Source organism: Anas platyrhynchos, chromosome 7, assembly GCF_047663525.1.
Source record: "Anas platyrhynchos isolate ZD024472 breed Pekin duck chromosome 7, IASCAAS_PekinDuck_T2T, whole genome shotgun sequence".
In the NCBI taxonomy this organism is placed as follows: domain Eukaryota; kingdom Metazoa; phylum Chordata; class Aves; order Anseriformes; family Anatidae; genus Anas; species Anas platyrhynchos.
Genome location: NC_092593.1, coordinates 11,956,966 through 11,979,488, shown reverse-complemented (window position 1 = coordinate 11,979,488; position 22,523 = coordinate 11,956,966). Strand labels below are relative to the sequence as shown.

Below are 22,523 nucleotides of genomic sequence, written 5' to 3'. Positions count from 1 at the left end.
ACTCCCAGCATCAATAGCACGTGGCCAAACCCAGCTCTTTGAGGTTACTCACCTCTTTCAGGAGAAAGGAGAAGTCCTGAATTGTTCTGAAGTTTTCAGGTGGGGAAAATAGAGAGAAACTGACACAGGACTTAGGATGACACAAATTGTATTTCTGAACATTGCCAAGAAACAAAATGGGACAAATCCATCTAGTACTTGTCACTGAAACTGGGCATCACAGCTCTGAATACAATGGGAATTGTTCAGCGTTGTTTAAACAAAACAAGAATTAAAATAATTAAAAAAAAAAAAAAAAAAAAAAACACCCAAAATCCAAACATTTCTCACATCATGGTGGTTAAACCCAGACACTGAATTAACAGAAGGAAAAGAGATTGCCAGCACATTGCCAAAGTCGTTGCAATTTGATTCAGTTAAAGAGAAGCAATAAGCCCAGACCTGCATCTGGCAGGTTTCATGTAGGGAGCATCTAGGTGAAATGCAGACTAGAGACAGGAACAGCAGAATACACTGTAAAAAACAAGTGAAGGAATTATAGCCAGAAGACACATCAAAATACAAACTCATACAGATCAGTCTTAACAGCTGTAGTTTTTCTCCACTTAGTTTCATAAATACAATTTCTGAATTGGCCTTCGAATTCTCAGCCTCCATGTGCCAGCTTACACGGGCTGGTGACACAGCCCAGCACCCTTCTCTGTCAGGAGTTTGCTACTCATAAATGTCCAAGAGCATGCAAGCAGAGGTGCCTGCGACAGCACTAGCTGTGATGGTACCTATGTGGCATGAAACACCTTCCTTTGGCAGCCCAGAGAAGAAAAGCTTTTGCTTGTTTTCCTGCTATCAGCATTATCAAGCTGCACTATGCAGGATTTGCTGAAGTTTTTGCATCTTCTAGCTTCAAGCTGGTTGAGGGTGCCTTATGTTAACATCAACCTCAAAGAGCACAAAAGAGGTTGGGAAGCAGTCTGAAAGACACAGACTTCTGAAGTCAAGAGGACCTTAGGCACCCCACTATTTGTGCGATTTTTGCTCTCACCTATTTTGTAGTATCTCTGGCAACTGCACCTCAAGGTCATACTCTGAGTGGGGCCAACAGCCACACTAAGGGAGCGGAAGATAAATGCCTTGGGCCTTTTCCTTTCAAAAGGCTGATGAAAAACTAAACTGAGCTGACACCCTGATTCCAAGGAGAATATGAAGCTCTTACAACCTGCTCCAGGCTATAAAAGACGCCTCTGACTTGGGGCTGTTTGCCTTGGGTATGGTCTTTGGATAGTGCAACAGGACAGGGTCCTGCTACTACAACCGGCGTACACAGAGCCAGTGGTTCCACAAAGCGTGGCAAACAGACCACAAAGCTGGACTAACTCTGCGCACCTGGAATGAAGCCTGCACAATCCCTTTTGCTCCATGACCTCCACAGCCAAGAAGGGCAAAGGTGGCAAAAGCAGACAGCTGAGGACTGCCCATGGAAAGAAACAGAGCAGGAGGGAGTCTGGAACAGCGCATTCATCTTCACCCTGGGACCTCTTTCCCTGACTCCACCTAGTAAAGATTTATTACTGACATTGCTAAGACAAAGATAAAAAGGGAGAAAGAACAATGCCTTATTTCTCTCATCACTTGGGCAAATGATAATTCTTGCTGCACAATGGGATTAGGCTCAAATAGGAGAAGTGTCATATCTACAGCCATAAATCCATGACCAAACTGAGATTGATAACGAATGTCTAAGTCAGGCTAAAAACCAGTCAATAGCAAGGGCTGAGAGATGCTTTTATTGTTCACCCAGTAAAACAATCCAGTAGAACATGGGGAAACAGCAGGTTTGCTGGTTTTAGATACCAGGTAATCCTTGAAATGCATCCAGTGTACCTGTCAGTGGAGCAGAACCGGGCAACAGGCTTCTTTGGGTTCTCTTCAATGGATAATGGATTCACCAAAAAATGCAGTTTGGGGTTAACTGAAACTATTCATCAGACTAAGAAAAAAAGGCAAAGGCAAAAAGACTATTAACGATAAAACATTTTCTTTCAGCATTTGCAGAACAGGTTTCACATTTGCGCTTCAAAGCAACTTTTTATAGCCCAAGTCATAATGGTTTTAAAAAAGTGAAAAAGCAACCCTAAAAATGAAATGTTTCATTTTTGTTTGAAAGTATTGGTTTATGTTTTGATTTTTCCCTTTTTCATTTCACTGACAAAATGAAAAAAAAAAAAAAATTGTCTCAAGGTCACCCTTACAACTTCAGGTTACCCTTACAGCTTTTTTTTCCCCAGGTTTTTCAGTTCAGCCTGCAAACTGAAAAAACAGTGGGCACAGCCTACTTGGGAGTTTACTGCCCCTCTTTCTATTTGAATCAGTCCTAAGCCAAAGAAAATGGGAATTTTATTTCACCAGGTAATACCAACCAGAATCGAGGTATTTAGTAGATGAAAAAATACTGAAAATCAGAGGAGTTGTGCCTGTTATGGGCTGAACATAATCCAGGAGATAAGAGACGTCCTGGCTCCAAAGAACACTGCCATCTACAAGCTTCCTGCCATGCCATCCTACTCTCATGTAAGGCAATTTACACAGTGCAGGCCCGATCCTGCATTTTTAGAATCTGTGATGTGACGTGCACCAATTTGCGAGCAATGCAACATCTAGGTTACCCAAGCTACCTGCTCTAAGCAAGGGCTTTTGGGGGCTGGGATTTTGGCGTTAGGGGGAAGCAAATGGAGAAAGATGCAACATCAACCCCACTAGCAATATTCGAGCATCAACCATGTGACCTGAAAACAACATCCCTTTTTTGCAGAGCGTTACCACTTCTGCAGGGATAATACAGTACTGGATAGTTGCTTTGCAAGCTCGATTAAATGAAAAGGCCTTACAAGGATTTCTGTTGGGACAGTCATCTGGTTTAAACACAGCAGAAGACATTATAAACAATAGCAAAAAAAAAAAAAAAGAAAAAAAAACAACAACAAACAATAAATTAGGTATCAGCACAGCTTTCTAAACGTTCTAGAACAATTACTTGCAAGACAAAAAAATCACAGCTCTGGTACTTAGAATCTTGTCTTTTTTTAAAAAACAATAATCCACAGGTTTTGCATAAAAATAAACATTTTAAGCTGACAGCATTATGTTAATTGGATTCAACCCGCTTTTTAATATATATATATTTCTATGTATATTTAAATGCATATTTTTCTATGAATATTCTTTAAAAGGAGTAATGGGAGTCACAAACGCATAAAAATAGATACTTTGGAAAGAAAAAGTAATAATAAAGACAACCCTGGTGAAAAAAAAAAAAAAAGCAATGTAACAGGGCAGTATTCTAAAGCAATGGCTCACCATACTATAATGTGTGGAGTCCAGTCCTTCTGTACTGTGAGCAATTACTCCTAAATACTATTGGGGTTTTTAACAGTGATGTACAATACAAATTCCTGCAAGTTTATTAAAAAGAAAAAAAAAAAAAGTGGGGGAGGAAGGGGTATACAGGACAGATTTTGACACTTGCTATATTGCTGTAAATAACTAACACAGGTCTTCTTCCAAGACGAAAGCTGGAGGAACTCCAGCACTTCCTGCATTTACAAAAATATACTTTTGATCAAAATCTGACCTCTCTCAACTAAAATTAAAAAATAAAAATAAAAAAATCCACATTTGCCCTATGTTTTTTTTTTTTTTTCTGTTGTCATACAAGTAATCAAAGCAGATCAGAAAAGGTGGGATTTTTAGTAGTGTGTGTCAGCATTCCATGCTTCTTTGATGAAAGCCAGCTGCTAACGGATATAGGAAGATTATTTCCGAGAGTGATCCTGTCCCTTTACAGCAGGAGGTAACCTCACTGTTAAAAATCCCTTCAAGGCAAAAAAAAGATCATGGGGTAAAGGGTGGGAAGCCATTAAAAAAATAATAATAGCCTGACCTGCTTGCCAGCTGCATCAGTATTCAAGTAAAGTTTAAAGTACCTTTGTAGGACTTCACAGAGTCTTGGAGGGTCAGACCGGCTTATTTTAACAACTGTAATACGCACTTTGAAACAGCTTTGTCATCTGCTTGTTTAAACTTAAAAAAACAAAAAACAAAACAAAACAAAACAAAAAAAAACAACAAAACAAAACAAAAAAAAACAGGAGCAAAGGAAAGGTCAAGGAAAGGTCTCAGCATCAGTATTAGACTGCGTGGTATCTTCTTGACACTGACACTTTGATATTCTTCCTTCCTCTTCTAATGCATTAAAACATCGAGAAGTCATGCAGCCATTTTAAAGGAGTACTTTAAGAGTCCAGTTTTCTTAGAGGTTAACTTGATCACCAGCACAGCACTGGAGAAAGCTGATCTAACAGTATTTCACTTACAGAAGTCTTCAAAGGAAAATAAGAAATACTATTCCACAAAAAAAAAAAAAAAAAAAAAAAGCCAATTAAAAACAGACAGCAAATTGTTTTTTCTCAGTGTTTTTTCTTAGACATTCTTTCAGAAGAAAAGTTTTCTTCCCTTGTCTTTCTTTAAAAGCACATTTTCTAACCATACAGATTTGAGAGCTATCTTCCATATATGTGAATCTAAGCTTTTCTGAAACTGTCTACAGGGTTTGGGAGGCAGGGGATTCCCTTTCCTAAATTTCAGAGCCATCTAAAATGCCATCTGCTCATTTTGTCTTGTTTATTTAATTTTTTCATTCTCCTTAGCTTTTTCCAGGCCAATACACTACCGTGAGAGTGTAGGTGCTTGCATTTGAAAGAATTTTGAACTGAGCACAGCTTCACACATTTCACCTCCATGCCCTTACTGTGTAGTTTCTTCTGTCTTTACTTGTATAAAATCAGTTTGTGTAACACTGTTTTAAAGGAATAAAATAAATGCACACGCACACACACATACATTGTATTGGTGAACACTATACACTAATTTTTTTTTTTTCAACAGCATTAACAGAAAGTTTGGCCTACTGTAGGTTGAACACGTGGGGAAGGCTGAATTTTTATGGTTGCCATGCAAGCCACCTTCAAGACAAAACAGATGAACCCACCCAAGAGCAAATGCAGTTTCTACTCTCTTTTTAGACAAATGCTGCTTTCCAGGGATCAGACTGACATCTCACCAATTCAGTCAATGCAGTATTTACAGAACCACATTGAGCTGCTTCTGTGTCAGTCCTCTGAATCCTAATGCTGTTAAACCAAAGGGGGAAGAAGGTAATTGATTTGCCTTAGTAGTAGTAGTATTCATATATATTGATAATGCTTTGAATTGCAATTTACTTCTGAAACCTTGCCCTTTGAAAAGCACACACCCTTTAAGTTGACAATTTTTTTCAGGCTTCTGTTCCGTTAAAATTATCTTCTTTTCATTTTGCTGCTCTTTTTCAATTCTCTACCAGAAAATTTTCTTTTTCTTCCAGCAGAAATGTGTCCGGTGGGCTTGGGCTTTCACTGCACCCGCTCTGTGAAATTCTCAGGGAAAACCCCTCGGCATTGGTCCAGTTCCTTACGCTGGATCCAGTCAGACTCCTTCACACCCATCAGCCATCCTTCGTCCTAGAGGAAAAAACAGAGATCAGGCACTGAGGAATAAACAAGAGTGGGGATTTTTCAAAGAGTGCAGGCCAAGGAGATGTCAAGGCACATCAAAGCCATGCTCATAGCTGGCTTGGAGACGATCCAGGTAGAGGATGGGGGAGAAGGAGAAGAATGATATTGTTTTCTTTAAAAAGAGAGAAGGCCACTTCCCCACCAGAGTCAATACCAAAACTCATCTGACCCAGTGTCTGGAGGCAGTGAAATGTTGTAAACAATCAGCAAGTGCAATAGAAATGTCATAATTTACCCCCAGTAAAGCAGGAGAAGTTCTCTGGGGCAATGGGATGGGAACCACCTGCCCTACTTTTTACCACCTAAATAGAATCATGGAATAGTTTGAGCTGGAAGGGACCTTAAAGACCATCTAATTCCAACCCCCTGCCATAGGCAGGGACACCTCCCACCAGACCAGGTTGCTCAAAGCCCCATCCAGCCTGGCATTGAACACCTCCAGGGATGGGGCAGCCACAGCTTCTCTGGGCAACCTGGTCCAGTGCCTCACCACTGCAGAGTAAAGAATTTCTTTCCAATATCTAATGTAAATCTACCCTTTTTTAGTTTAAAACCATCACCCCTTGTCTTATCACTACACTCCCTGACCAAGAGTCCCTCATCAGCTTTCCTGTAGGCCCCCTTTAGGTATTGGAAGGCCATTATAAGGTCTCCTAGAAGCCTTTGCTTCTCCAGGCTGAACAACCCCAGCTCCCTCAGCCTGTCTTCATGGGAGAGGTGCTCCAGCCCCCTGATCATCTTTGCGGCCTTCCTCTGGAATTTTTCTAATACTCCCATGTCCTTCTTGTGCTGGGTGGTGGTGGTGGCACTCTCCATCACCAGAAAAGAGATGGGCACCTCCACAGGGCAATTCATCCCATCCATCTTGGGCATGGGTCTTTGGAAAGGATGAATTGTTCCCTGGGAGTGCTCACCCTTGTTCTGGTGCTAATCCTCCAGATCCATAAGCAGGGATCAATTTTCACTGAGTGAGGCAAAGGGAGCCCTGCCCAGTAGGACTTGCTCAGCAGGAGAGCCAGGACTTCCCACAATCTCCCTGCTCTCTGCAGTGCGCCCAGCACCAAGATTTCTACTCAGGAGGGAAATGAGATATTCGAGGTAGGAAGGCTGCACTGTTTGTAGCTCAGGTGTGTGGCTGCCCTGTTGTCTGCATGCCTAGGAGCTTGCAGATTCCACAATGCCACCCCTGCAGCTTCCAAGTGCCACTCATGTCTGCCTTTTGCAGGAGGGCAGCCTGTAGGGCAGGAATGCAGCACGAGGCAATGGAGCTGCATGGGGGACCACCGCCTCCAAGCTTAACAGCTTGCTCTGCATCTGCTCCTCTGAGCGAAGTATACACCAGACTCATTTAGAGATACATCAACACCATTTAGCTACATAACTTGCCAGGGCAGAAACGCTCAGGAAACCAGATGCTATAAGCCGTGGAGATACAGGGCATGCATGTGCGCAGCTCAAACAGTTGTTCTCACACTTCTTTCGTGGAACTGGCAGGAGTTACCTGTGAATTTACCCAAGGACAAGCACTGCCTCCCTTGAAACATACTCTTTAAAAACATACCTGCACGGTGCAGGAGTGAAGCAGCCCTCACACCGGGGAAGATCCACAGGGCATGCATGGCTTTCCGCTGCCATTTTATAGCTTCTGCCCTTGTCCTGTTTTCTGTGCATTTCACATGGCAGCAGCTCAGACCAGCCACTGTACCGAGCTCCCTGCTCCATGCAGGCTGCACTGGGTGCCTGAGGCTCAGCCAGCCCTTGCTGCTGCCTCAGAGTTGAACATTCAGGGGATGTCATGGGAATGGCATGAGACAGGAGCCCATCTGCAGCAGCCAGTTGCAGGGGCTGCAGAAGGACTGACATGCCATATATCAGGAAGACAAACAACTAGGTGGCAGGTGCTGGGCGCAAGTGCCTGGAAGGCATCTTCCAGCTAACAGCACAGCAAGCACAAAAGCTCATCCATTTGCATGTAGCATCTGTGCCATACAGCATGCATCACTCCCACGGCATCCTGCTACCAAGGGTCTCCTCAGCTGGAGGGATCAGGCACCAGGACCCAGACTGACCCCTGCCTATTTTGAACAACGTCATTTGAAGTGCCAGCTTAGAAGCACTGCTGCCTTTAACTCCTTCTATCAAGAAGAAATAAATCCCAGCCTGCCTGATGAACACCGACACCTAAGCTGCAAGACAGAGACCCAGATCACAGCCTATTATCCTAAGCTTCCTCCACTCACGTGCACAGTTCATGCACATGTTAACAGCCAATGCTGTCTGGCTGGGTTTGGTCAGGGTTAGGGAAATGAGCTGTAGCACACAGTACACTGTAGGAGGGTTAGAGGGCTTCAGTGCAGCTACAGCATCATGTTAGCAACACTCAGAGCTCACCCTCTGCAGCTTGGAGAGTCTCGAGTTCATGGCTGTTGCACCCACATCCAGCTAGAGTGCAAACATAGGGCATTGAAAAACTCCACTCCACAAATGCCATCTCCTACCACTGAAGGGGAGCTGCCCCTCATTTCCTGTCCAGAAAGCTTTCTGAGAAGGAAATGCTCACAAATGCTTATGCAGGGCAGTCCCACCCAGTGAAGAGTTGTCTCCAGAAAGAATCACTGCTTCTTCCCCATACAACCCTTCCACCCAGAGCATCAGCTCTGTGGGAACTGCCGGCATATTACAGCTCCCATTTCACAAGCAGCAGCAAGATCTGACCCCAGAGTTCACAAAGGCAACAGCCGAGCCACAGAGGATCCACATGTCCTGTGGCCAGTGCACAACACCTTCCCTTCACACCCCTTGTGGAATCCAGATTTTGTCTGGGCTTGGCCAAAACCAAAGAGCTGGTGACTTCTGAATCAATTTGGAGAATTCCCTTCCTTTTCCAAACAAAAACCTGGAGACTTGAGAATGAATGTTACACAATCACCACCTCTCTCAGGCAAAATAATAAAGCTGCAGCAGTCTCTATCAGCTGGAAGCCCTCAAACATAGCAAGTGAGGAGGATTTACTCAAGGCTTTCAGAAATAACTGAGATTAAAGAAAAACACTGCCAGTTAAATCCACGTTGAAGATGGACAGGGGAAGTGTTCCGTGGAGCTGGGAATCCTGCTCACATCTTTGGCTCTGCTGCCATCTCCTGACCAAACACAATCTTTTAGAAATAGGCATTGCTATGCTGAAGCGTAGCACACCGACCCTAAGCAAGCTTCTTTCTCAGAGCCTCAGCATTTCTTAAAAGGGGAGAAAAACATCATCACAGGCTGTGGTCAGCTCTGGGCCAACACCACAGTCTGCACTGCAGTGGTCACAGAAAATGTTCATCAAGTTTAGGAGCTAGGTATGGGCTCTGTAGGATTCCTGGTCAAGAAAGCCATTGCCTTGACTCAAATGCCCTTCTAAGGGCAGAAAGCCACAGCTACTTCACATGCTATACACAGAATAAGGTCTCCACTTTTGATTCACAAGCAGAGTCCTCCTCTGTTGCGGGAAGCAAGGACAAGGACAAGGACAACCGGCTCTCCAGCCAGCTCCCAGCCACAAACTGATGGCTCTGCACCCAGCCAGCAGGCTGTTAGTGGAGGAAGAAGCAGCTCCAGAAATCCCTTTGGCTTACCCCAGCCCAGGTACGCACCCTGTCTTCTCTGCTCACCTGCTCCTCAGGGTTCTCAAATGGAATCACGAGCACCACGTCTCCGGCCTTCAGCTGCAGCTCGTCACTGTCAGTGGCTGTGTAATCATGCATGGCCTGGACCTGCAGAGAAAGGAGAGGAGAGCCACATGCTTGTTAACACAGCCCTGAAGCCTCACATGACAGAAAGTCTGTATTCACTCAAATGGTGTCCTGTATTATTTTTGCAGCTGGACTTCAAGAGTATTAGCGATTATAGCCTCCCACCTCTAAGCAGGGAGAGAAAACATAGGTAAGAGCATCAGTTCAAATCTTCAAGTGATTGTATTTTGTCATGTTTTGTTGTTTTTTTTTGTACTCGTCTTATCTCCTATCAACATCTGTATTACAGCCTTTCTACTTCAAGCCACAACCCTCCGCTTCAACTGCTGCAGTCTATAGTGCTGCCTGTAACCTGTCTGAATTTGATGAGCCTCCTATGGTTCCTCAAAGTTTTGCAACCCTCCTGCTTTCAGCAGATTTCCCTGAAAAAGCAGTACAGGGACATAACTAAGCAGAAGAAAAGAACTCCTGTAGCAGGTTAGGCAAACAAAAAAGGAGAGTGCCATATCTCACGTTCAGGACATGATGCATCTGTGCTGTCTTGCTACCAAGGCCCTTCAATGTGACATAGCCCATGGCCACGCTGAGCAAAAGTAGTTAACTTGTTACAAGAAAAAAATGTCAGAGACTCAGTGTCCCACCAGCATGCACTCACCTTGAACAGAAATCCTGGGGGCATGTCAGCTCTTTCAGAGGAAGCACCTCCTTCCACGGTGCCATTGACAGTAGCAGGGAAAGTTTCCACAACAACAGCAGGCAGAGAGGTCTGAAAGGCAGCAGACAGGAAAGGAAAAACATCACTGAGAAAGGAAAATCCCAAATGGCAGCTCCTAGACCCACCCTGGAGGATACACATCAAAACCATAACCTATTTGGGTCTCCCAACACTATCCAAGGATTCAGTGGGTTTTCCCAGCACACTAGGCAGTGATGGAAGCAACCGAAAGGACAGCAAAGGCAGCAGCGAGAGGGCAGGAGAGGTGACCACTGCCCTCCTGTGCTTAAGGCTGCAGAAGTGCAGGAGGATTCAGAGCATTTTTCTGGGACCATGTTAGCTACCATTTTCCATTTACTGCAGTCCTTGTAAAGCCCGTGTAGAAATGACAACTGACATGTGACAGTCTATAGGAACCGAGCAACCACGAGATGGGACCTACTCCAGCTCCTAAGAACGCTGATAGTGTCAGAAGAAGAGTGGAAACCTGGCTAGTCAGGGGTTACAGGCAGAGCCCACAAAAGAAAAAGTAAATGATGGGCAAGAAGGAGCCAGGCAGAAAACACAAGCTTAGCACAGCACAGGTCATGGGCTGGCTTCACGGCATGGGTGAAGAGACTGTTCTTTTTTGGGATCCTCCAGCTGAGCTTCTCCCTAAGTATCACACAGGGAAAACACAACAGCTACCTCTGGCCTCTGACTAAGACCACTGTAGGTGCTGCAGTGGCAGGGATGTGTTTTCCCAAGCCATCACACACGTCTTTTGTCAGCCCAACATCCCGCATGTCTGCTGTACAACAAAAGGACATGATGGGACATAAAGGGACTGCTTTATCTTGAGGCTTACCGATCCCGAATCAGCTTCGGTTTTAGACGCTTCAGCTCCAGCTGCTGCTTCAGATCCAGCTGCTTCAGCTCCTGCATGGGCTGCTTCTGCGGGCTGCAATACAAAAGCCATCCAGGTGGAGAGTTACACTCATTACAGTTACCTGTGTGTGTGCAGAAAGCACAGCTCACTCTGTCCAAGTGCTCTACACGGTTGACTGCTGCCATCTGCTGACAAATGTGTGAGGAACTTCAGGTTCTCACCATGTCTGTCTCCTCAGTTCTCTGCAGCCTAGTGGAACCACAGCAGAGCCTGCATTCCCTCCCTCCAGCCACACAGCAGGCGATACTCCAGAAGAAATCAATGCAACCTGCAAAACCTGTACGCCTCCTCCTTTTCAGGGCCTAACTTACAGACCTACTCACACATACATGCGCAGTATCTGTACTACATCTAGGTTTCCACTTGTATTTGAATACATGGCTCTGCTTACACTATTTCCAAGGATCAACAATCATGGAATATTTAAGCCTTTGCATGCTCCCAGTAATAGAAGTGTGTGCTAACGACACTGTCCAGATCTGCAACTTCATCTGGACCCAGCATCCTTATGACATTATTACTAAATCAAACAACTGAAGAACGTGACATTTTTTAATCCAATTAGGTTTTGAGAAGGCCCAAAGAGTCATTAACTTAGATTATGTTTGTAAGAATTTGCTGTGACTATCCTGCACAGTGTCTGAATGGTGGGGAGAGGAGAGCCTAGCACACAAAAGCTACCACCACCAGGGAGAAACATTCAGCATCATCTACAAACCACTGCCTGGCAGAGATTGCTCCTGGAAGCACGCTTCCAAAGCTTCAAGCTTTTAGTCTCTTTCACCTAAAGTCAGTTTAGCTCTGTTCTCATTCAAAATTAAAGAGGTTCATTTCCCGCTCCCAGAAATTGCAGCAACACAGGAATTAAATTAGATCTGATAGCATTAATGCTGCCAGCCAGGCATCATCTGGGCTAACTCCTGACAAGAATCTCAGGGGTTGAGTAAGGGAATGTCTTCATGAACAATCTATATTTGTTCCCTACATCAGGCATCACAAGCACCTCTTTGTATAATCTGCAAGATTCCTACTCTATACAGCACAACAGAGATTGCTACACAGACATCTTCCATTTTTAACACGTGAATAAACAGGTTTTGGCATGCCTACACACCTCACACATTTGGTAAACATGTGTGCCCCTAAACACAACCACATTCAGCACAAGGCATTGTCCTGATTTCTTCATGTTGTAATTCTCATCCTGCCAGCCCTACAGAAGCATTTAAGTCCAGGTTCAACTGATCAGTGAAACCCTCAACTTCCACCTCTTTCCCTGGAAACCCAGATAACTTGGTTGAACCTGGGTTCTGCAGATGTTCCAAGCCATCCCACAGTGACTGAAGCCCAGACACATGGTCTGTGGACTGATCCCCAACATCTCCCCCAACCACGTCTCTTCCCCTGATGAGAACACTGCCCAAGAAGACGATGCGCAGATCTACCAGGTTTTAAACCATGCTCTGCATAAGCACGTTCTTCCTTCACCACATCTTTCTTCCATCATATCTGGGCTGACAACAAGCCAAGATATGGCTCTGCTCCTACACCTGAGCAGATGCAAAGCACCGGTCAGGAACTCCAACACCTCCTGGGTTAACCTGGCCATGCCAGAGGACACACACTGTGTAAAGCACCAGCCACAGTAACCCTCAACTCCACACCCGTCTGGCTACTAGCCACACACTGACACAATACTCCAAGTGGTTTTCTAATAACAATAGAAATCAGCAAGAAATAAAAACCTTGATTTAAGAAAAGGCCATCACATGGCCTTCAGCTGTTCCAACAGTGCCATTTAGCACGTCTTCCTCTCCTGTCACCTCCTTCCTCATGTCCCCCCATCACTGCACCCACAGGCCTATATTGCCAGAGGGTATTATACATAGCAGAGCTGTTCCCATCCTGCAGCTGATTCCCAGAGCAGCTTGGGCAGTACGAAGGTAAACGTATGCATATGAAATGCTGCCATGGCTCCTCCTGTTTAATTAGATTTGCTCCCAGGTTGCTTTCTATATGGATTCAGTGAAACTGGAACAGATGCCAGCCCAGCTCTATCTGGTCAAGCATGATTTTTAATATGGACAAGTGAAAAGGAGTTCACATTTAGCCAAGGGTTTCTTAGAGCAGCTGATTTGCAAGAACAGTATTTAATAACCAGAGAAATTAAACCTCAATGAATTCCCTGGGTTTCAAAGGGCATTTCCATGTCAGCTACTTATTTTTCTATTTTATGTACCCGTGGGTGTGCCAAAGTCTATAAAAGTATTTACAGTCATGGTGAGATACTACAGGGAGAAGAGGGGCAATTGCTCACTGCTGTTGCCAGGTTTGAAAGCTTTATTTATGCCAACAGCAGCATCACGCACACCAGACGCAAGTTTACTGGTCTGCAGAACTAAGCAGATTCTCCAAGTTTCTATGCAGTTGTTAACCCCATAGCATATGGGGCTGTGCACCCTGGCAACAAAATCTCTCATCAACAGCTAAAAACAACATTAGAGCAAAACCACTTCAGAATGCTTGAGGAGCAAAAAGGAGGATTCCTCAGCTATGGGGAGCTCTGCCCTTTAACACTGTATGGGATGCCAAGGTGAGAACTGGGATGGTGAGAGCATCTCGTCTAGTACCATTCCCCAGTTATACTGTCCTTCGGGTTTCCAGAATGGGAGAAATGGCCCCAAACTTGATTGTAAGCACAGTTCAGTCACACACAGTCATACCTCTCGCACTGCCTGTCCACTTGAAAGGCATGATGAGATCTTTCCTTGCCAAAACACAGACTTTTATTTCTTTTTAAGACAGACTGACAATGCACATAAAATGAAGTGACAGATGTTAAACACTGATGGCTGACAAAGCACACAAGGGCAACATCTTTCAACACGACCCAGACTCATGTGAAGGAAAGCACTGGCCACAGTGAGTCCTTGGGCCAGACTCTCAGCAAGCGTAAAGCTGTTTCCTCTTATGCACTGACTCTAGATGCTGATCTGGCCTTTGAGAATTGGAAGGTTGGCAAGACTCAATCCCGTGGTGCAAGCCAAGGACACGTTGCTTACATCTACACCATGGGTTACAGCCAGCTCAAGTCACAGGCTTGAGTGCCCAGACCAAGTGTTTTCTGTCCACACTGCTAGCTGTTTGTGCAGAGGCGCTCAAAAGCAGCTGTGCTTGGTGTATCTCCACATGGGCTAAACTGCAGCACTCCGAGACCTTCCCAGGCCTGATATATCTAGAGGGCACAAATGAGTGTCCAGCTTAGGTTCAAGATGCAGAGCGTGTGTAGAGTCTCCCTTGCCAACAAGCTCCAAAGCTGGGGTTGTGGCAGGTGACAGGCAAGTTTTGGGCCTGCTCTTAACATTTTACTTAGACACAGGCTGGGCTATTTCACATCAGCCTGACAGTGATGGTCAATGAACAGCAAACACTGCAGAAAATCCCAAACAGGTATGTATACCCAATGGTACAAGTAGTAAGGACCAGGGACACCCGAGACATTTATGCATCACACACAAGACCAACAGGACACACAGAGTTTGGGGGATGGAGGGTGAGGATGATGCCACAGTGGGATTAAGTCTGGGGAGAAGGTCACAGCACCATGCCATGGGAAAGGTAAGTGAGTTAGCACTGGGGTGGTTTGGTGGTGGAGGCATTAAGTTACAGCGCCAGACCTGATTTGCAAACATGGCTGCTCCCAGGGCTTGACAGAAGGTGCAAAAGTGGGTTCAGCATTACACGGAGCAACTTTGGTTTGGGGGATGCATGGAAGAAAAGCAGTGAGGAAAATGGAACTGGTATGCACAAAGAGATGGCACTGGCACATGCACAGTACACATGATGAGAGATGAAAGCCATATGAAGTTCTTACCTCCCATAAATCCCAAGGTAAAGACTATGCATGTCAAAGAGCAACAAAAACAAAACATGTTTATACGTGATTATTTTAGTGAGTACAAACATTATAGACACTGATCAGTCTGAAGCAGGCATATGCATTCAACAGCACTTACCTCTGCATGTTTTAAAAATATTTTTAATGCCTGAATTTATCCACTCCTCCCCCCAGCATATCTAAATTAAGTCCCAAGGCTTTTTTGAGTGAGGGTTATTCCTACCTTTGGAATGAAAGGAAACAGACAAGCTACATTCAATCATCACTGGCAGACCACACAGGCAGAAAAAAATCATGAGTTTGTGGTCTATTAGAGCTAAATATGCACCCTTATCTCCCCAGACAACACAGTTAAGAACGATTTCAGATCAAGACTTCAGTTAGTGTCTTTGGATCAGCAGTGAAATATTTTAACCTCTCTGCCATAATGTCTGCACTATAGGAAACAAACTTGACTCCTTTGAAAACTGTGTGGTTTGTGCTAGGTTTTAATACTGTGGTTACCATTACAATTATTAATTTCAGACTCTTTAATGACCTTCTGACGCTAACAACATATATATTAGAACACCAAATAATCTATTGTTGAGCAGTTTTGAAAATCCTACTCAGTGTAATATTTGTTGCTTGCTGGAAGGGTAACAAATAATACCCTTTTAAAGTTGAATTTATACTAATACCTAATATCAATATACCTGATTATCAAAGTTATAACTGGTGGTTCAGACAAAAAAAAAAAATCCTAGTAAAGGAAAAAATAAGCTTATTCTGGGTATGTAGTTTGTTCAGTCAGGCATGCAGTCAGGAAATGCCAATCTGCCCAAAGTTCCAGAAAGTAGCAGTTTGGCACACTGAGGTGTATTAAATTATGATAATAACAAGCATTTTGTAATGTAGCATCTTAATTTAGAAGACTCAAGTGCCTAACAGAGATCTTATTGCTACAAAAATTTGTTTCAAACAGGTCTATTTGACATTGTGATAATGGAGAAATATTGTAAACATCCCAATTGTGTTATTACAAACTTTAATGGAAACCATGTGAAAATAATACCCATTTTGTACATATGAAGTGGAATGTCTGGGTGAAAGACAACAGCTGAATTTGGGTGCCCTTCACAGACTCCAGCCATTTAGAAAGAAATTGAAGCATGGTCCTCCTGGGACAGTAGCAGGTATAGGCCAGAGCAGAATTAGGCATCTTCCTTTTTAATACTTCACTGTGTTAACAGTATGTTCAGGGAAGAAGCTAGTACTTTGATGTGAACAAAGGCTGTTATACCCAGAAAAAAAAATAAAAAAAGAAAGAAAAAAAAGCACTTGATGTTACTTGAGTATCTGTCTACAGCTTTATTCATCTTAAGTAACTGCTATCAAAGAGCCCGCTTATTAAAAATCCCTTTGAGAGCAATTTATAGCAGGCACACAGAGCGTAGATTGAATGCCTATTCACAGAGTAATGGTTTAAGTCCATACAGCACACAGTGGATGCTAATCTACAGATGGATGAGTTGAGTGAGTTGTCAATCAATAGATCCTTAGAGCAAAGCACAGGCACCTAGTGCCAGCCTGTGGCCTAGCTAACAGCCACCTGACTCTCACTGGACTTACAGATCCAGCAGAGAAGATCGAGGTGACCCTTGGCAAGAAGTCAGTTTTGCACTGAGAGGGAATGGTGATATGAACCAACCTGGGAGGCAGGTGTGGGGGTCTTCCCCACAGTGGCATCTGGTTTAATGGGATCAAAATCCAGATCCAACAGGCTGGCTCCCTCCTGGAAGGGCCCAGGGGCATCAAACTTGGCAGCAGTGAGGAAGAAAAGCAGGACGAGCATTAGACACACACATGTGCACAGTAGAGGGTACGCGACATCCAGGAGCTAAGGCTGCAAGCGCAGAGATGTTGTGGGGATGCAGACACCTGACGTGACTCCTGACTGCTTTGTGCCCGTAACCACAGGCAGGAAGCATGCCTTTGCTATCAACCAAACCTGGGCTTTTTCCACGAGGCTCACTCGTCTTCTCACCTGACCAAACAAGCTCACACAGTGTAAGCACCTGACCTGCTACAGGCAAAAAGATCACCACCACTGCCAACTCAGGTGGCCTTCTCTGTATATTTGTTCCTTACAGCTCATCCAGCTGCCTCTGTGTGGAAGGCCCAGGACAGAACCCCTGCCCCCCACTCATAGGAGCTGCCATCCACACCACTTATCTCAGGAACAGGGACCTAGGCAGAAGAACAATGAAACTTCTGGAAGACAAGTCTGAGGGACCTGATTGCTCCTAAATCCCTCCAGAAACAGAAATACAGAGTATGGCAGCTCACCCTAGCTAAGGGATCTGAATCACTTCCCACTCCAAAGTGCCGTTTCCAATGCCTTCCATTTCAGGACATCCCATCAATGTGCACACACGAGACATCTAACACAGCACACACCTGAGAGGCTTAGCTACTCTCTTCAATGCCAGCAGAATACCTTTCTTTGAATAATGCTCTGGCTAAAGATTATGACGACACATTCACTGATTACCACTAATAAAACAGTCACGAAGGAATCACTAGTACTCAAAACAACTACCATCACAGCTGATTGTCAGATTTAGCCTAACCACTATGGCCTTCCTATTCAGCTTCAGAGGAAGCTGCAGTCCAGGAGGATTTGACCCCACTTTCACTGATCTTCCAAGCTTGCTTGCCCTACCCCTTCAGCTACCTGTCCAACAATACACCAAGGCTGGCAGGCTGGTCTTCATTTACATCATGGCCCCAACATGGAAGAACTTGTGGAAAGAAGTCACATGGTCTTAGTCACATGGTCTGAACTTTTGGGTAGACCTGTGCGGTGTCAAGAGCTGGACTTGATGATCCTTAAGGGTCCCTTCCAACTCAGGATATTCTATGATTCTAAGTGAGACATAATATAAGAGAAAGTCCTCTGCATGCAACACGTACCACCATCATCTTCACCTCCTCTAATTTCCTCTTACACCAATGCTCTTTTAGATTTTTCCCTCCCTTATGACCATCCTTACCTCACTCTTTTTAATATCCCCAGTTCCAGGAGGGCAAGGAACCACGTTCACCCGTCTCACAACAGTATGCTAAAACCAACTGGCATTCTAGTACACTCCCCCAGCACACACTGAAGCCATTGGAAAGGTTCAAACCCTAATCTGTAGCTTTTTTTTTTTGGCAGTTGGACACCAAAGGGTCCGGTCATGGAAGAATCTTACCTGCCATTCAAGACTTACATGCAAAGCCTAGCACCCTTTGCCTTTACCCAGATCTCCCACAAGAAAGCTCACTGGACCCAAGTCATCTGACAGGAACAGCCCTGGGCAATGCACTGAACACTAGTGGCTGCTGGGTGCTTCAGTGAAGATTGTTCTGGCAACCATAATACTCCCTCAGAAATCCCATCCAATTGCATGTCACAGCAGATCCCATCCTGGGTCAGGCCACTGATCAGGTGGAGAAGAGCATGTCTGGCTAAAGGCAAGCATTCACATGGAAATACATGATACAAACCACAGGGCACACAAAGTTGTCCAGTATGATAAAGGAGAACAGAGAATGAAAGAGTTGCTCAGCTGCCTGTGGTCCCCCCTTCCAATACTGCAGTCAAACCATCTCTCTGCTCTGCAAACTTAAATCTATCGCAATGCAAAATCTGACATTGACATCCCTTCCCTCCCCACTCCACCTTGGCTCCTCACCAGCTGGGTGGAAGGTGGCAAACCAGAGGCAAAGGAGCAGCATGATACAAAGAAAAGTTAGCGAGTCACAGATGAATACTGATAGAGACGTTACTTGTGCTTTAACAAGCATTTAGGAAATATATATATATTATATATACATGTATATATATAAAAAATATAGATGCATGTGTCTCATAATGCAGCCAGAAATCTGGTCAGGCTCCCCTATACATTAAGGACCACCATTCTCCTAGATCCAATACAGAATTCCCCATTTAGGCATCCTCTCTTCCAGTGATGCTAATAAAAAGGAAAGTGAAGATGAAAAACACATTGTTTGAAAATGTTGCTCCATTTTTAGGGCTTCAAAAGGTGCCATGTGGCTGGAAACATGCATTCTGATGGGAACCGCTGGCTGGTTAAGAGTGACAGAGTCAGGAGTCCTGAATTCACAGCAGGCACGGTCCTGCCTGTCTGTACTGCATCCCCCAATTCCTGTCGGCCCTTCCAGCGCAGGTATGGGCGTTAAAAGTCACCACAAAGCCCATGTATAAAGGCACTGAGATGGTACAAAACTGCCTTCTCCCACCACTGGCACAGCTGCCAGTGTCGTCACTTAGGGATGCACAGGAGCAGAAAACACATGCTTCACCCACACCCAGGATCTGTGGGCCTGGAAGGCACATATCATGGGATGCAAGGTGAGCCAAGCCATAATCCATGTGCACTGCGGCTGAACACAGTGATAACTTCATAGTATCTTCACCAGTTGCATTTTTCACGTTTCTCTGTAAATTAAAGTTCTCAAAGGGCAACGTCTTGGCCAAAGCTGCCTTCTAGCCACACTGCCCACTAAGATGGCCCCCCATCTATCCCTTCGCCGCCTGAGGTCTCATGCCGAGCTCGTGCTCCTCCTTTGCCTGACCAGGTTTCATGGCTTGACAGCTCCAGAGAGAATAAAGATCAGAAGGAAAAGTTCAGAGGAAGACAAGTATAATGCAGGGCATAGCAGCTAACCTGCGAGGGGGTTGTCACACTTATCTCAGGGACAAAATTGTCATCAAACAGACTGATGATGTTCTCTTGCTTGATCTCCTTGGAAGGGGTGACTTTTGGAGGCGGAGGCACCGGAGGCCCTTTCCTCAACTGCATGCAAGTGAGCACATGGCCACAGCACAGACGGCGACACCCAAAAAAACCAGAGACAGGAACCAGGTTAGCCACAAAAACTGAAGGTGGGGGAAATCACAACCACAGTCACAGAGAAGGGTTCTGTCAACTCCATCTGGAGAGAGGGAAGGAGAAGGGCAGAACGAAACGAAACGAAATAAAAAAACAACCACACGCCTCCAGAGAAGGTTTGGCATCATTAGTTACACTTCAGCCGTGGGCAAGTTTCCCTCTGCAGAGGAGAAGCGTAACACAATTAATATGCATCGACAGGACATGCATACATAATTAGAGCATGTGCAACCTTCCAAAGAACCACTGGGAAGGGAGCAGATCAGTTACTCAAAACAGATTCGATAGACCAGGCCAGTTCTGCCACCATTTGCCATACTTACCATACCTAATGGAACGAGAACCCAGACGCAATTTGTATTATGGGATGGCCATGAGGCCAGATTCTGATCTGCCCAGCAATGGGTTATCAGTATACCTTATGGAATGTCAGACGGAACCCTTCATGGCATCTTACCATATCTCAGTTTTGGGCAAGAACAAGTCCAGCTCCTGAGAAGCCGTGACTGCTGTGGGCCCAACTCAGCTCTCAGTTTCACCAATGAGCACTGACACTGATGAAGTCACAAGCGCAGCCCAAATGGAGATCCCAGAGAAGGCTCAATGAAATCTGACCCTGTGACTCTAACCCATCCTAATACCCTCTTATCATGCTGAAAGGCTCAGCCTGACAGTGCATCCACCCTCAGTGGATTTATTCAGATTGCTAAGAATATGTCCAGTTCTCTAATGGGTTAACCTACTTTAGACAGTGTAAGTGAGAATGCAAACACGCATTTTCCACTGAATGGCTGGCTAGAGGAAATGATGAAAAGTAGTGTATTCACTCCCAGCTTTTCACTGTTTGCAGAACATGATGCATCCGTGTCACCTAAAAACAATCCCTTACTGAAAACCTGCTTGCCAGGTACAAGAAGAGACCAGAAATTTCAGGGAAAGATACCCTCAGAACAGAGCCACCACCTGCAGAAATTGAAAGCTCCAATCACAAACCCAAAGCTAAAAAGATCCTGACTCTTTAGTGATTTACTTCTCTAAAACAGTCCATATTCTGCCCTCTTCTGTGCATTAGTGTCTTAGAGACCAGCACTTCCACATTGTCCAGCATTATCTCCAACAGCAGTTTAGTACCACTTCTCAAAGACAACAGGACTGCATACTGATGTCAGGTTATACCTTGAACTGCATGAAGCATGAAGAACTATTTTGCTGACTAGAATAAAATAACCCCCCTACAATCTTCCTGCTGATTTGGATCCCACAGAGCTTGATCTGTTTAAATTCACCACAGCCGTGCTGTTTTCAGAAGTGTCATTAGTGTCTGTCAGTGGTGTAACTGAGAGCAAAAGTCTGACCTTTACAATTTCACAGACCCTTGAAGTCCTGTGTCATCATCAAATTACTCGCTGCAGAGAGTTGTGGCCGCTTCTTCCAAAACACAGAAATTCCAAAACAGATGTTTTCAAGAATTAAAGGAAAGTGACAGTAAAAGAGCTCCTTTTTGGCACAGGGAATTGTTCAAAATCAAGCCAGTATTTATGTGGTCTCTCCTGTTTTGTTGTCTTTTTCTCTATAGCCTCTGCTTATGATTTGCATTAGTTTTTCAGACAGGGAGGAAATGGGTAGAGAACTACACTTGCTTGTTGCTTTTTGATCTGGCCTCCCATACAGTAGGAGGCCCCTTGCCTCCCTTGGAGGACCCTAGAGCAAAACACTTACCCGTGGGTCAAAAGTAATGACACATGTAAAGCTGAATTGGTGTTAAAGTCGAGCACTGTTTACAGACACTTGTGTCTTCCAGCTGGCTGGCAAGCTGACACGGGCTGAGTTTCTGGACCTTGCCATATAGGCACCAGGCTTGGCTCTGAGTACAAAAGCCCTGTCCTTGCCTTCCCTCCCTCTGAAGCAAGCTTCATCTCTCAGCACCTAGTGAGAACATGGAGAGGAGCTCTTGCTCTTCACTGTAGTGAGGCTTAGGAAAATTAATTAAAACATAGAGTGGGAAAGAGCGGCCAGACGGTGGCAGCAGAAGCTGCAAACACCATCTCAGTCTTGCCTTTGACCCATCGGAGGTTCCAGATGGGGCTCTGCTGGAACATTCTGCTTGCTCAACAAGGGGTGCTTCCAGCCCCATTCCTGTGGGCAGGAAGGCAGCAAGTGAATGAGCAAGCACTTGCAGCCTGGCAAAAACAAGGCTTAGGTGTGGTATTTAAAGGAAAGGGAAGAAACCAAACTCAGCAAGACAAGTCCATAGGCAGCACAAGTGAAATCTGCAGTGAAAGTTCAATAGATCTGGACAATGTCTTGTTCCACATTTCCACTTAGTTGTGGTGATCTTTGAAAAAAAAAAAGGAAGGCAGTTCTGGAAAAATATGCACTATCCTCTCTCCTTCTATCCATAGACCCCACTCCAAGGCGGGGTCTACCTGGGGGTGGTGAAGCCACTCTAAGCTGTACAATGCTCAGTAGTGCAGAGACCCTGGAGAAGTCCTGCAGACACAGCCAGACATCCTCAATTCTCAAATCAGGAAAAGACCTTTTGGCAATGTGAAAATATCCCTTTTTGTCCTGCTGAAAATCAAAAACACAGGGGAGGGAAAAATACTGTGAGAGGTTATTCCAGAAACAGGAAACAACCGTGCTCCACAGGCCTGGATTTGGAATCACATTGCTACATATGATAATAGCAAGGAAGTTCT

The 22,523-nt window shown here is 44.8% G+C and overlaps 1 protein-coding gene across 19 annotated transcripts in view; it reads right to left on the bottom strand.

Moving 5' to 3' along the window:
• Positions 1-1,765: 1,765 nt before the first annotated feature.
• The window catches only part of BIN1 (bridging integrator 1), a 90,363-nt gene continuing 69,605 nt past the window's right edge, over positions 1,766-22,523 (bottom strand). For 6 of the 19 annotated variants that reach the window (XM_013097533.5, XM_027462194.3, XM_027462197.3 and 3 more), the window contains 8 exons: positions 19,600-19,728; positions 16,572-16,679; positions 14,858-14,881; positions 10,903-10,995; positions 9,996-10,106; positions 9,260-9,361; positions 7,998-8,048; positions 1,766-5,552 (listed from right to left, as the gene is read on the bottom strand). In XM_013097533.5, the coding sequence (XP_012952987.3) occupies positions 5,445-5,552; positions 7,998-8,048; positions 9,260-9,361; positions 9,996-10,106; positions 10,903-10,995; positions 14,858-14,881; positions 16,572-16,679; positions 19,600-19,728 (726 nt within the window). In that variant the 3' untranslated portion in view covers positions 1,766-5,444. The remainder of the gene's footprint in view (positions 5,553-7,997; positions 8,049-9,259; positions 9,362-9,995; positions 10,107-10,902; positions 10,996-14,857; positions 14,882-16,571; positions 16,680-19,599; positions 19,729-22,523) is intronic. The other 13 variants (XM_027462196.3, XM_027462210.3, XM_027462211.3 and 10 more) reach the window with 7 other exon arrangements.